This window comes from Arachis ipaensis, chromosome B07 (genome assembly GCF_000816755.2).
Source record: "Arachis ipaensis cultivar K30076 chromosome B07, Araip1.1, whole genome shotgun sequence".
NCBI lineage: Eukaryota > Viridiplantae > Streptophyta > Magnoliopsida > Fabales > Fabaceae > Arachis > Arachis ipaensis.
This window is the reverse complement of record NC_029791.2, coordinates 770,855-785,600: the sequence shown is the minus strand read 5'-3', so window position 1 is coordinate 785,600 and position 14,746 is coordinate 770,855. Positions and strand designations below refer to the sequence as shown.

General features: G+C 32.4%; 2 protein-coding genes across 2 annotated transcripts; one reads left to right on the top strand and one right to left on the bottom strand.

Annotated features, from left to right (window-relative positions):
* LOC107606413 lies at window positions 4,323-4,961 on the bottom strand. The gene has a single exon (XM_016308478.1). It carries the CDS (start codon window positions 4,959-4,961, stop codon window positions 4,323-4,325), a length of 639 nt encoding a protein of 212 aa, XP_016163964.1.
* On the top strand, window positions 6,040-6,922 carry LOC107606412 (CBS domain-containing protein CBSX2, chloroplastic-like). Its single transcript, XM_016308477.2, has one exon. The coding sequence runs from the start codon at window positions 6,209-6,211 to the stop codon at window positions 6,905-6,907; it is 699 nt and encodes a 232-aa protein (XP_016163963.1). The 5' UTR covers window positions 6,040-6,208; the 3' UTR covers window positions 6,908-6,922.

Genomic DNA, 14,746 nt, shown 5'->3' with positions numbered 1-14,746 from the left:
AATTTTTTTATTTATTTTTTTTCATTCAAATAATACACACAAAAAAATATTTTTTTTTTATTTTTTATCTTATATCCAAATAATGTGTTAGTTCTGGTTCTGTTAATGGGTTTGAAAAATACAACTATGTACTAGTGTGATGCTCAGAAAGAGATAGAGAGAGAAAAAGAAAGAAAAAAGAAAAATGGTGAGAGACAGAGCATTCAAGAGTTATTGCCATGTTGGCATGTTCAATTTGTAGTACATACCTTAATTCCAGTGTCGTATTTAACACCGAATTGTACCATGTAAGGATAAATTTTGGCCCCAACCAGAAAAGTTAAGGATTCAATTTTTTGCAATTTCATCAATTGCTGATTGAAACTTTCACCATTATGGGGGTGACTCTCTAATAGCCATTTCTAGCTCACAAAGGAAAAATGAAATGCCCTTTTTCACCACCAAAGCTTTCCACAATCACCAAAAGATAAATTAAGTAACATTTAAAACAGAGTACAGTTTAATTTTTATTCATTAATTATATAAAAATTTCACTATGATAAACATTTTATATTAATCAGTATTTAATTAAATTTATTTTTTTAGATGATATTTCAAATAAAAATGAGACATTATTATGCAATTAAATCTAGAAATATATAAAACGTTAAATGTAGTGAAAAAATTTACTTTGAGAAAAGCTGCATCACCCCCCAAATTGACCAGTGTAAAAACACATCTTGACACAAATACTGACAAAGTTTACTCTTCTCAGAAATATATATCAAACTCTCCCAAATTTATTATTTTATTTTATTTTATTTTTTATACAAATTAGGTTAGTATAAAAGGGAAAAGATACTCCTCTCAAAAGGGTTCGAACATTATCTTTTCTTTTTCGCATTTTTTAGAACCCTGTTTTCTCTAAAAATCATGAGCAATTAAACCTCTCGGTTAAGGTTAGGAGCTCTGTTTGTTTTTATGGATTAGAACTATTATTCTTCTATTTTAATTAATGTATTGGTTTAATTCTAAGGATTATTTTCGTTCTTAATCTTATGAATTTCAGTGGAACGGGAGTATGACCATTATTCTACTTGTGTTCTTGTGATTCTCGAGAAAGTTATCTCGCTTGAACAACAGTTTGATGAAAACAAATTCATCCTAAAATTAGGAATCTACTTGTTCTCAAAATATATTTTTTTTATTCGTTTTTTTCATTTTTCTAAATTTTTATTTTACCGTTTTCAAAACTACATTAATAAAAACTAATTTCATATCACATGGTCAATTTAATGATTCATTACCGTAAACACCAAACTAATTTGATTATGAGTTTTGAGAGATATATTTTCCAATAATATTAATCTCCCTCATTCATGATCCATGTGTGGTCTCCATATACAACTGTTGCATGATATTACATAACTTAAAAAAAATTTATTCATTCATTTAATTTATATTACGTATACAGATATATTAAAATATTTCAATTTTATCCCTATAAATAAATAATAAATCCATAATGGACAATAAAACAAACTAACACAAATATGATATTAAACTACACCCATTCTATTTTACCATACTTACCTTAATTTTTCTCTCATCAAAACCATTATTACCAAAAATGAATTTCTTCCATAATTACCAAAAAAATGATTAGGCCCATTTTCAACACATCTACACAAAGCAACCTAATCTGAACAAGCTTTCAACTTGGCTTTTAAATATAAATGAGACATTATGCAATTAAATCTAGAAATATATAAAACGTTAAATGTAGTGAAAAAATTTGCTTTGAAATTATTACTCAATTGTTTCTGTCTCATTTTCATTCAACATATTTCATATTTGTGTTATTTTTATAATATTTACACAATATTAATTTCCTATTCAAATTTTTTAATGATAATATAATTTTAATCTTGTTAACATATATCTTAAGGAAATATTTTAACAATATCATGAAAAAAATATTTTATTAAAAATTATAAAAAATAGTTTTTATATTAAATATTGAATATACTAAAAAATTAGACTTTTTAATTATACTATTAAATGTGCTTTTAAAACAAAAGAGAGTTAAATCACTCATATAAAATATGTAACACCCTAAGTTATATCCTATCTTTGAGGGTCTTTAAATAAGGTACCACACTCGATAGAGAAAGAGACTGAACTTAATCGTTATGCAAGGAAGGGAGGAAGTGCGCGTGAAGAAGAAAACAAGCAATACTAAAACGATAATAAATATGAAATAATAAACTTATCCATGAGTACGGTTCAAAATAAAATGCTTAGAAGTAATTAAACAAAGGAAAGAAACTAGTACGTCCTAACTAATTTCGTCGAAGAGGCTCCCATATTTGTGTCCTATCCTATCCTTGATCAGGACCCTTCAGTTATTCACGAATCGAGGTATTCGTGGTTTTCCTCCAACACCTTTTCGCGCAGTGAAGATCTGGTTCCGTTGTGTGAGATGAACTAGGACTCGACGGGCAGTTGGGGTTCTCCTTCCACGAACTCTCGACCAAAGTAGATAGTTTGGAGCACGGTAGTAGTGGTCGTAACTACCCACGCGTGCTTCGAGGGGTCATACTCAGAAGTTGCCTTCGGGGGCACTGCGTCGTCTCTATCCGCTGTGCCATGTTTCTCTGGAGACAGTATGGGAAAAAAAAAGGATGAGAACCTAACGTCTCAGTAGGAGTGCTATGCAACACCTCTATATCTATCTCCAGCACACGTGCGGGATTTTAAAAGAACGTCGTATGATATGGCATGTAATATGAACCTCTTGTAAAGCGTAAAACATATAGGTAAAAAGGAAAGAACATAGAAAGAGAATAGAAGGATAACATCTTAAGTAACATCAACATAGTCATAAATAAACCTTAAAAAAAAATCATCAAACTTTTCATTCATGCTTTCTCCTTTTTTAACTTATAACTTTCATGGAGGGTATTGAGTTCAAACCGGTATAAAATGAAAGTCCACTTCCCTTACCGAAGGTTCTTATCTCGAATGTCTTGGCGATCACCTTCCCTTACCGAAGGATCATCTCGATCGATCACCCTCCCTTACCGAGGGATCATCTCGATATCTTGTCTTTGGGGTCACCTTCCCTTACCGAAGGATCATTCCCTCAGTTCAATTTACAATCAAGGTTATTTTAAGCATACATAAAAAGAGGGTCATACAAGAAGCATTCATGAAGATGGAAAAAATTAGGATATACTGAATAATTAAATGTAACATGGTAAAAGGTATGTACTCTCAACATTAAAGGAACATAAATGATAATATGAAAAGTCATGTAAATGCACAGGATAAAATTAGGATATACTAAATAATTAAATAAAACATAGTAGAAAGGTATGTACTCTCAATATTAAAGAAATATTCATGATATAATGATATGAAAAGTCATGTAAATGCATCGGATAAAATTAGAATATAATTAAATAAAACATGGTAAAAAGGTATGTACTCTCAACATTAAAGGAACATTGATGATATAATGATATGAAAAGTCATGTAAATGCATCGGATAAAATTATGATATAATTAAATAAAACATGGTAGAAAGGTATGTACTCTCAACATTAAAGGAACATTGATGATATAATGATATGAAAAGTCATGTAAATGCATCGGATAAAATTAAGATATACTAAATAATTAAATAAAACATGGTAGAAAGGTATGTACTCATGAATCAAGAGATTATGAATGACAAAAATAGATGAACATGGTCAATATGGATAAGGGATGAGAAAAAGGTACTTAATGCCATGAGACACATGAAAGATAGTAACCATGCATAAATGGAAGAAAAATAACTAGAGCATACTACATGCCAACATAAAGTGAAAAAGGCATAATTTCCTACTCTTTTTCCTAACGTTTTTTCGAGCTTGCCTCTTGTGTTTGTATACAGAATATTATTTCTTTGTAGAGAGAGAAGGGAGAGGATTAGTATTTGAGATGAGTGATTTTCTACCTATAGGTGCACCCCTATTTATATACATTTGGGGATAGGGTGGTTGGGATAATTTTAATTTCAAACCGAGGTGGTTACTAGATTCCTATCCATAAATTTAAAATTCTAAGCCTATCTCCTAACTGATTTTCAAATTTCGAATTTAATTTTGTTTCTAGAAGGGGTGGTTATTACATTATCACCCCCATAAAAAAAGAATTTATCCCCAAATTCTACATCCTAATTTGGTCGATAAAGGTCATTAGTAGGATGCATATTGATTTGGACATGGGTTAGCTAATCTTACTAGTAGCGGAGAGAGATATGAACGAAAGAGAAGCACCAGTATCATCTAGGATGGTTAAAGGATTCCATTAATTGTGCATTTATCCTTGATTCGATCTTCTGACTCGTGAATTTCCTCGCTGTTGAGGGCAAAGACTCGCCCTTGACGCTGTGGTGGATTGGCAGGGGGTGGGAGAACTGCTGAGCATTCCCTGCCGATATGCCCCGGCTGAAAACACCGGAAGCAGACATTTTGTCCGGTAAGGCACCTACCTCTATGTTGCTTCCCACATGAAGTACACTCCTTGAGTTCGGTGGTCTTTGGTGAGGCATCAGTGGGAGGTTCTTGGCGATCCGTGCCCTGTTGAGGTTGCCTTCCTGTAGGTTTCTCAAGAAAGGCCTTCTTATGCGGCGACTGCTGAGATGATTCTTGATTCAGTTGTCTTTTCTTGAAAGCCTCGCTTCTTTCCGACGCTAGTTTTTTGGTGCATTCTTCGATCACCTGGCACTTGCTAACGAGGGAGGAGAACTCCCGGATTTCCAGTGGGGTTATAGCGGTTAAGACTTCTGCCCTGAGCCCTCCTTGATACTTCATACCCTTCCACTTTTCATCTGGATTAGCCTTATACATGGCAGAAAATTTGCAGAGTCTCTCTAACTTCTCTGCGTACTCTGCAATACTCATCCTATCTTGCCTCAGCTGAAGAAACTCCATCTCTTTGGACTCTCAAATAGAAAGGGGAAAGTACTTCTTGTAGAAAGCTTCTTTGAAGGTGGCCCAACTGATATCTGTTCCCGCATCCTCCAACAACCGTCTTGCTCCATCCCACCAGAACTCGGCATCAGCTTTGAGCATGAAGGTAGCGTAGCTCACTTGCTGCTCCTCAGTGCACGGAAAAATTGTGAATACCTTTTCCATTTCCGTCAGCCATTCTTCTGACATATCAGGGTCGATGGCTCCACGGAACTCAGGTGGACCAATCTTCTTGAAGTCAACAAAAGTTGTACGGGTCTGTCCCACCTCCAGCCTGGGAATATTGGGATCCTTGTCCCCAGTGGACAGTTGTTGGGCCATCAGAGTGGTGGCTTGGGCCTGCTCCTTCATTGTCTTGGCCATCTCCTTCATGTGCTTTGCTAGGTTTGATGAGCTCGAGCTCGAGCCACATGGGCGTCCACGGCTTGCTATAGGTTTTCCTGTTCAAGGATAACCATAGGGAGAAGTTTTATTAGTCGTACCTCCTAAGATAGGATCCCTATGATCGACTTTGCTCTGATACCATTAATGTAACACCATAAGCTATATCCTATCTTTGAGGGTCTTTAAATAAGGTGCCACACTCGATAGAGAAAGAGACTGAACTTAATCGTTATGCAAGGAAGGAAGAAAGATGACAATATTTTTTGAAGAAAAAAACAGAAGCATTGCATTTCACTGCATACAGATAAAACTCTGTTATTTATTACCAAGCTACTTTTTAAAGTGATCTGGGCCCATTTAAAATTTTTCTCTTCAAATATGGACTGACAAGTGACAATTAATGGAGAAGGGGCCAATAATGATAAAATTATAAATTTGCCTTTTACTTAACAAAGAAATAAAAATGTCCCATTTCATTCTCTTTCAAAATTCAAAAACCGTGTCTAGCCAATAATAGAAAAGGATAATTTTTAATTTTTATCTTATCTTATATTTATTTTTATCTTTTTATAGACAATACTCTATATATATTTAGTTTTACCTTCATAATTTATAATTCAATTTAATCAATTAACAATAAAAGTTCTTCGTCTTGTCTTTTGTTATTCTTTCCTAGTTTCAACGAAAAATCTGAAAAGTAAGGTACGTTCACGTCTTCTTTTCAGATTTCACAATTCATTCATTATTCAACCATTCTTCTTTGAATTTTCTCATTTTGTTTTTTCAATTTACATATCTTCATATTTTTCAGAAAAATCATCGACATGAGTTCCATTCCTTTGATCAACACACTCCCTGTTGTTGCTCCGCTTCGCTCCCTTTTCCCTCCTCAATGCGGCGAGTTTCTTCCTTTATCCGCCATCCCAAAACGACGACGTTCATTGTCCTCAGCTGCGTTTCGCCCAGTTTCTTCGGGCCCTGGCCCAATCCCAGGCCCAACAATCAATTCATCTCCGCGCGGGAATGGCAGTTACACAGTTGGTGATTTGATGATAACGAAAGATGATTTGCACGTTGTGAAGCCCTCCACTACCGTTGACGAAGCTTTGGAGGCACTCGTCAACAACAGGATCAGTGGTCTTCCAGTGATCGACGAGGACTGGAATTTGGTTGGAGTTGTTTCAGATTATGACTTGCTAGCAATTGATTCTATATCAGGCGGTCCTCAAAGTGAAGCAAACTTGTTTCCTGATGTTGGTAGGTCTTGGAAAACATTTAATGAGATACAAAAAGTGCTTAGTAAGAGTAATGGAAAAATTGTTGGTGACCTAATGACGCCAACTCCACTTGTTGTTGAAGAATCTACTAGTCTGGAGGATGCTGCTAGGCTCTTGCTTGAAACCAAATATCGTCGACTACCTGTGGTAGACAACGATGGGAAGCTTGTTGGACTCATTACAAGGGGAAATATCGTTAAGGCAGCTCTGCTATCAAAACATACCGGCCAGATCAAGATAGTTTGACAATGTTTTTTTATTATATTTACTTTTATCTTTCATAGGCCAATACTTTATATATATTTAGTTTTATTTACATAATTTATAATTTAATTTAATTTTATCAATTAATAATAAAAAATTTTTATTTTTTTTTTATTCTTTCATAGTTTTATCGGTATATAATCTTTAAATTTTATCCATTTTACTCAAATTCTGAATCAATTCAATCCTGCTTAGTGAATTAGTGGGAATATGTTCAGGGGAGGTCCAAGTTAAAAAATTTAAGCAAACCAATGATCAACCCCATAATGGTAAAATGAGTAAATGTGTATATCATGAATATACAGAAGGAAGATTCATGATTAGATTAAGTGGGAATTTCAGGTTAAAGTCATAATGTGAACTCTTCTTTTGATCCTACATACCATTGACGTGAAAAGAGTAAAAAGATACATATGCAATGATAATAGATTATGCATGCATGCATGCATGCAGGCTCTACTTTCAGGATTATTAACAAAATGGCTTCATTATTATTGCTTTTCTCAACCTATATTTTAAGGAATTACTTTGATAAAGACACTAAAAATATCTTTTTTAAAGACGTTTATATGTGTTATGTTATTATTAGACGTCTTTATTAAATTGGTTAATAATTTGTTTTTTAATAAATCAGAATAAAATCGGTTTATTATAACAACAATAATAAACCTAATTGTTCACATTATAATTATTCGATCCGATCGATTTATACAATCTAAACTGAATCATATTTAAATTTTTTGATAAAAAAATAAATATATCTCTGACCTTTATTTTGCGAACATTTAAATTCCTAAATATTTAAAAATACAGTTAAGTCCATAGAAAAAAAATCGTAACCCTAATCTCTTGATTTTATTCTGATTTATTAAAAAATTTAAAAATAACTAATTCATTAATACATCTAATAATAATACGACACGTAAACGTTTTTACAAAAAGATATTTTATGCGCTTTTATGGAACATCTGCCATCTTTCAAAGCACAGTTTTAGCATTTATTGTTAATAACTAAAAAATCATTATTATACTCTGCTTTTTGTTCTGTTCCTTAAATATATGTTTTATAGTTTGTCATATATCTTTTTATATGTGTTATAGCTAATTAAAAAACAAAAGGTCAAACCAATAAATAAATTATGTCATCATATAGTAGAATTGTAATATCATGTATTCTCCAAAAATTGTACTTAGTTAAACGCGTTGCACTTTAAAATATTTGGTGCTAAATATTTAATTTATGAGAACAACTAGGAAACCAAAAGCATATCAGCCAAAAAGTGTTTGGGCTTCATAAAAAATTGGGTTTTGATTTGTGTTCCGTAATTCTAGGAGCAGTTTTCAAACATATTATTCAAAAAGTGGTTCTAATTAAACAGTTTTGTTTACTTTTTGGCTGATCACCTTTTAGTTCCATATACTTTTCCTTAATTTATAGGATCTATTTCTTACACACGATAAAGCTTTCTATATCTCCATGTTAGATATATCTCAAGTACGATACCAACACGTTTTGTTCTCACTCTGAATACTGGACATATCACACAATTAACCTAAACACTAATCAATGTGGATAAGACATTTCTTTATATTCGCTTGACCTAAAGTAATAAAAAGAAAAAGTTGACATGTCTCAACAAAATTATATATATATATATCAATTTGGGTGAAAGTAACATTTTAGATTCAGTAAAAAACATTAAAAAAAAATCAAGGGGAAAATTGAAAATCAAGAGCATGTTTCATTTAGATTTTTGTATCTAAAAGAAATTATTGGAGTGATTTTCACAAAATATATTTATTAGCAGAATCACAAAGTAAAATTAAATAACTAAATATCAATCTCCAAATATTTTCTTTCGAATATTTTTAATGAGCGACTAGGAAAATATGCATTTCAGATTAAAGCTATGCCACCTAACGTAATTTAGTGATTTGAATGGACAAAGAGCTCTTTTAACTCCATTTTGGTCCGTTCATCATTTAATTACTTGTGCAAGTCTTTTATCAAATTTGTTTACTTAAATGAATATCAGACAAAAAATAATTATCAAACTACGCATAAATAAAAAAGAATTTGAAGAATAAGCACTAACTATTTCAAGAATAGCAGCTAAGGTTTTCGAGTTCCAACCATGTTCATCATCACTTAATGCTTTGAAAAAATGATCGCCTGATTGTGTATGGACATAGCCAGAGATGTGCAACTTGACTATTACAGCTCTCTGTAACATAATAGAGTTTGTTTTTTGTATAGCTGTCAAGTTGGTTAATTTGTTAGACATAATTATAGCACTATTAGTTAGTAATTTATTTTTCCTTTTGCTATATATATTGTAATTGGTACCCAGTACTTCTGTGTGGTTCTTTTAATCAATCATTCTCTCTTGGCTCTAATTCTGCTTAAATTGACACCTTAAAATTATTATCAGTGGTCGCACGATATGTGGAGAGCACTCAGATCGAAGAATAAGGTGAAATTCCTCGATGGATCCATTCTAAAACCAGGTGAAGGTGATCCTAATTTTGAAGCATGGGATAGGTGTAACAATTTTCTCCTCTCTTGGATCAACCTCTCTCTCAGCCCTGAAATCGCTAAGAGCGTGATGTGGATTAGCTCAGCTCTAGACTTGTGGAATGATTTAAAACGTCGTTACTCACAGGGAGATGTCTTTCGAGTTGGTGCGTTAAAAGAAGAATTTTATGCACTCAAACAAGGTGATCTTACTGTTACCTCTTACTTTGCTATGTTGAAAGCTATTTGGGGCCAGGATAAAAGGAGCGATGATACAGTACTTGTGTTGACTCCAGATCAGAAGGAAACCTTACTAGCACTCTTTCAACAACCACGCATGCCAACTTCAAATAGTGTAAACCACATTACTTCTTCGGCCACCCTTACTCAACCAAAAGGTAGGCATTGTTTGAGTGTATCATCAAATTTTACTAAAACTTCTTGGATACTTGACAGTGGAGCTACTGATCATGCATCCTATATTCAAGAGTCTTTCAAAACTTTTCATTATATGAGACCAGTTTTAGTAAATCTACCTGATGGTTCTACCACTACAACAAATATTTGCGGCACTGTGCAACTCTCTAAACATTTGATTCTTACCAATGTTTTATTCATACCTCACTTTAAATATAATTTGATTTCAGTGTCTAAACTCACAAAGTCATTACATTGTGAATTAAAATTTACTGATTCTTTTTGTGAGATACAGGTACTCCCATCATTGAAGATGATTGGGCAAGCTAAAGTCATTGGTGATCTTTATGTGATGGATGCTCAACCTTGGAAACTAACTACACCAGAAGTTAACACACATTCTGTAAATGTCACGGTGCAGCAAGATTTAGGAACTCTATGGCATGCTAGACTAGGTCATTTACCATCCAAAAGAATGTCAATCATGAAAAATACATTTCCATTTATTGAATGCATTTCATCATCTCATGTTTGTGATTCTTGCCACTTGGTTAGACAAAAGAAATTGTCTTTTCCCATTAGTAATACACAATCAGAAAATATTTTTGATTTGTTACATATAGATATTTGGGGACCACTCTCACTTTTATCTACTGCTGGCCATAAATATTTTCTTACAATTGTAGAAGATAAAACGAGGTTTACTTGGATTTATTGCATGAAACTAAAATCCGAAACTAGAGTGTTAGTAGAAAATTTTGTTCAAATGGTGCAAACTCAATTTCATAAAGTTGTGAAACAAATTAGAACAGATAATGGGATGGAATTTAAAATGAACTCCTTCTATAACTCAAAAGGAATATTACATCAAACATCTTGTGTTGAAACTCCTCAACAAAATGGAATTGTTGAGAGGAAGCATCAACATATACTGAATATTGCAAGAGCACTTTTGTTTCATTCTAATGTGCCAAAATGTTTTTGGCACTATGCTATGCAACATTCAGTACATTTAATAAATAGACTACCAAGCACCTTCTTGAATCATCAAACGCCTTATGAGGCACTTTTCAAGAATAAACCAGATTTGACTCATCTCAAGGTGTTTGGTTGTCTTGTTTTTGCTACCACTTTGAGTACTAATAGAAGAAAATTAGATCCTAGAGCTAGAAAATGTGTTTTTCTTGGTTATCAATCAGGAACAAAAGGGTCCATTTTGTTTGATTTAAAATCCAAAGAAATTTTTATATCAAGAAACACTGAATTTTATGAACACTATTTTCCATTCAAACAAATACCAAGCACTGATTTTTCTATAGATCAGCCTTCAATTGAATCATCCAATTTTGACCCTTTTGCATTCTTTTATAATAACTCTGCACATACTTCTTCATATGAGCATACTCATGGCATAATTGCACCTCACACCATACACACTACACCTGATTCATCTGCCACTTCTACATCACCCATGGCATCTCTTCATGATATAATAGATTCTGCATCACCCGCCACCTTAGAATCAGCATCTGCATTGGCACCATTGGAACATTCATCCATACATATTGAGTCACAATCTGCTGCACCAGTTTTGAGAAGGTCTGAACGAGAAAGAAAAACACCCTCTTATCTTAAAGTCTCCAGTGAACAACCGGCTGATCTATTCACTAAATCCCTTCCTCCAGGACCATTCTCTCATTTGCTTTCCAAGCTGGGATTACTTGATTTGCACAAACCACGTAATACCAGCTTGCGGGGGGATGTAACATAATAGAGTTTGTTTTTTGTATAGCTGTCAAGTTGGTTAATTTGTTAGACATAATTATAGCACTATTAGTTAGTAATTTATTTTCCCTTTTGCTATATATATTGTAATTGGTACCCAGTACTCCTGTGTGGTTCTTTTAATCAATCATTCTCTTTTTTCACTTCTTATCAATTCTTCTTCCATTACTTTGAATGACCTGAGAGTACATCACCAACCTTCTTCTTTTCTTATAATTATCATTTTTGTAATTCACTTGAATTTTAAGCTTGGTATCATTTTACACCGTGAAGAGCTAATTCTCAAATGCTTAAATTTATCTCTGCTCTTCGTTACATTAGCAATCTTCCAATGAAGCTCATTCTACATGACTTTCAATGTTTAGTACAGAGCATAGATGTTAGAAACAGAACGTGGTTAAGAACTTGTTTGTGAGAAACTAAACTTCATATAGTAGTTATGTAGACTTGCTTGAGCTAGGCTTCTGTATACTCTTCAATTAAGTTCATAAGTGCCAGTTTAGTTGATATTGCATGCTATCATATATTTAAAAATCTTGAGGGTGTTTTGTGGAATTGGCAAATCAATAGTTATATCCATTGATAAAATGGTCTCTTGTTTTCATTCTCCTATTGCACTAGTAGCATAGTTGTTTCTACTTGTCAGTATTAGTTGCAAACTTGTTTGTTATAATTTGGATCTTTCGCATTCATTTTGGTTTTGTGCAATAACAAGGCTACTTCACAAGACTTATGATGAATGCATTGCTTTGCATCCAAGTAAAAAAAATTTTTGCTTTTGTGTCATTTATTATATATAAGAAAAAGTACCATACAATCACTTGATGCTGTCACCTTTAATTTGGAACGATCCATTCTCATTTAAAGTTTTAAACACAAGCAAGCAAGCAAGCAAACAACTCTTAATAAATAATATCTTATATCAAATATATTATGTGCATGTTTGGGCGCCATTATTTTGTTAAAAAAAGATCTTTTTTCAATGAAAAAAGATCTTTTTTTATTTTTTAACGTGTTTAGCAAATTTCTAGTAGTAAAAGTAAAAGCACTAGTAAAATCAAAAAAAGATCTTTTTTGAAAAGCTGTAATTTACATCTTTTTTTAAAAGATCTTTTTTCCTTAAAAAAAAGATGTTTTTCATGTAATAAATAAACAAAAAAGTACTTTTATATTGTTATACCCAAACATAATTGATTGATAAAAAGACCTTTTTACATGAGATATCCAAACATAAAATTACTTTTACTTCTCTATAAGATCTTTTAAAAAAAGATAACTCGAAAAAAGATCTTTTCTTAAAAGCTCACCCAAACAAGCCCTATACATGAATTGAAAATATATACTTGAGTGTCAAATGAGAAATTAAGCTAATCTTATGAACAGAGTTTCGGCAAGTAATAAACAACAGCATTCTCTTTTCAGCATCCTCTTTCACATCAATGATAATGTTCTTTAAGCTTTTGAGAAACATGGAGTCAAAGAAGGTTTTCAGTTGTTAGAGAACTAAGTAATTGATTAACATACATGAAGAGGTACCCTTATCAGATTCATGTCATGCCAATGAACATAAAGGGTGCATCAAGTTAGCATTTGCAATGTTGTGTGACAATCAAATATGAAAGGCATTCAAGTTATCATCATAAATAAACACTTCCAAGTTCCAAAGACAAATAACATGGAAAATGGAAACATTTGACATAAAGAAGGATAAAACATTTTGACAGCAAACACAGTTTAAATCAAATTACCACCAGTTTAAACAGCTACTAGTATTAACATGGTCACACTTTGAAATCGCAATCGACATTCTATTCTATTCTCATGATGAAGTAAAGATGTATTCAGGTTGTCATTAAACAAATTTCATGAGAATTCACAAGTCCAGCACCAGCTTCATCTCTTGAAAATAAAAAATAAAACAAAAATAGGACTAGAACATCATGAACAGAATCATAAACACAGAAATTGATATCATTACATAAAAACAACTTCCAAAATTTTTTAACCCTCGTAAAGAAAACCCAAAAAAAAAATCAGACAACCAAATAAACAGAACAAAAAAAAACTTGAATGAAGTCAATGAAACAAATTCATACAAAAAACCTTAATAAAAAATATGTAGAACAGAACAGCTTTTGAATGGGTTCAATGAAACAGATTCCTACAACAAGAACATAAAGGGAACAAAAAAAAAATCAATGGAGCAAATTTATACTTGAGGCTAAGACTCCATTGGAACTCTGGAAGTGGAGGATGAAGGGGGAGAGGGAGCACCACGGCGCTGACGACGACGCTCAACTCACTGAGCACCCCATCATTTGTTAGATGATTTGACTGATTTGACTGAATTTTCATCTAACGGCTCTCAACTATCAACTTCACGTGAAGTCGACTGCACCTGATATTTCACCATATAATTATTGAAAAAGTTTTCACATATACCACACCATTTTATTCATAGGAAAAGTCTAGGGGACCAGCAACTTTTCAAAATTGTGGTCAGCATATAATCAGCAAAAAAAAGTGAGTCATTTGATGAAATTTCCCACCAATCTCACACCATTAAAATCATGATTGATAGCTATTTGATAGCTACAAATCACAAAAATTGCTGGCCCTAGCACTCCTCTTATTCATATATTGCTATTCCATTATTCAGATCAGAGGCGTAAATTTCAAGTTTTCTATAAAATTGTCATATCATTTATAAATTTAGTTTATAATAATATAAAATTCATTTATACTACTACTACTACAGAGAATAATATTTAGGAAAAGTTTAGGGGCCATCAACTTTGTTAAATTTTGGCCAGCATGTAACCAGCAAAGAAAAGTGAGTCATTGGATGAAATCTCATACTAATCTCACACCATTAAAACCATCATTGATGGCTATTTGATGGCTACAAATCACAAAAGTTGCTGGTCCCCTCGCATTCTTCTAATATTTATACAATTAATCTAGTATTAATTTCACAATTTTATATATTAAATTATCTAATTCTATTAAAAAATTATAATATAAAAATATTAATTTCTATTAATAATTTAAATTCTAATTTTACATGTTATGTTTGAAAAATAATTTTTTTATAAAAGTCTATT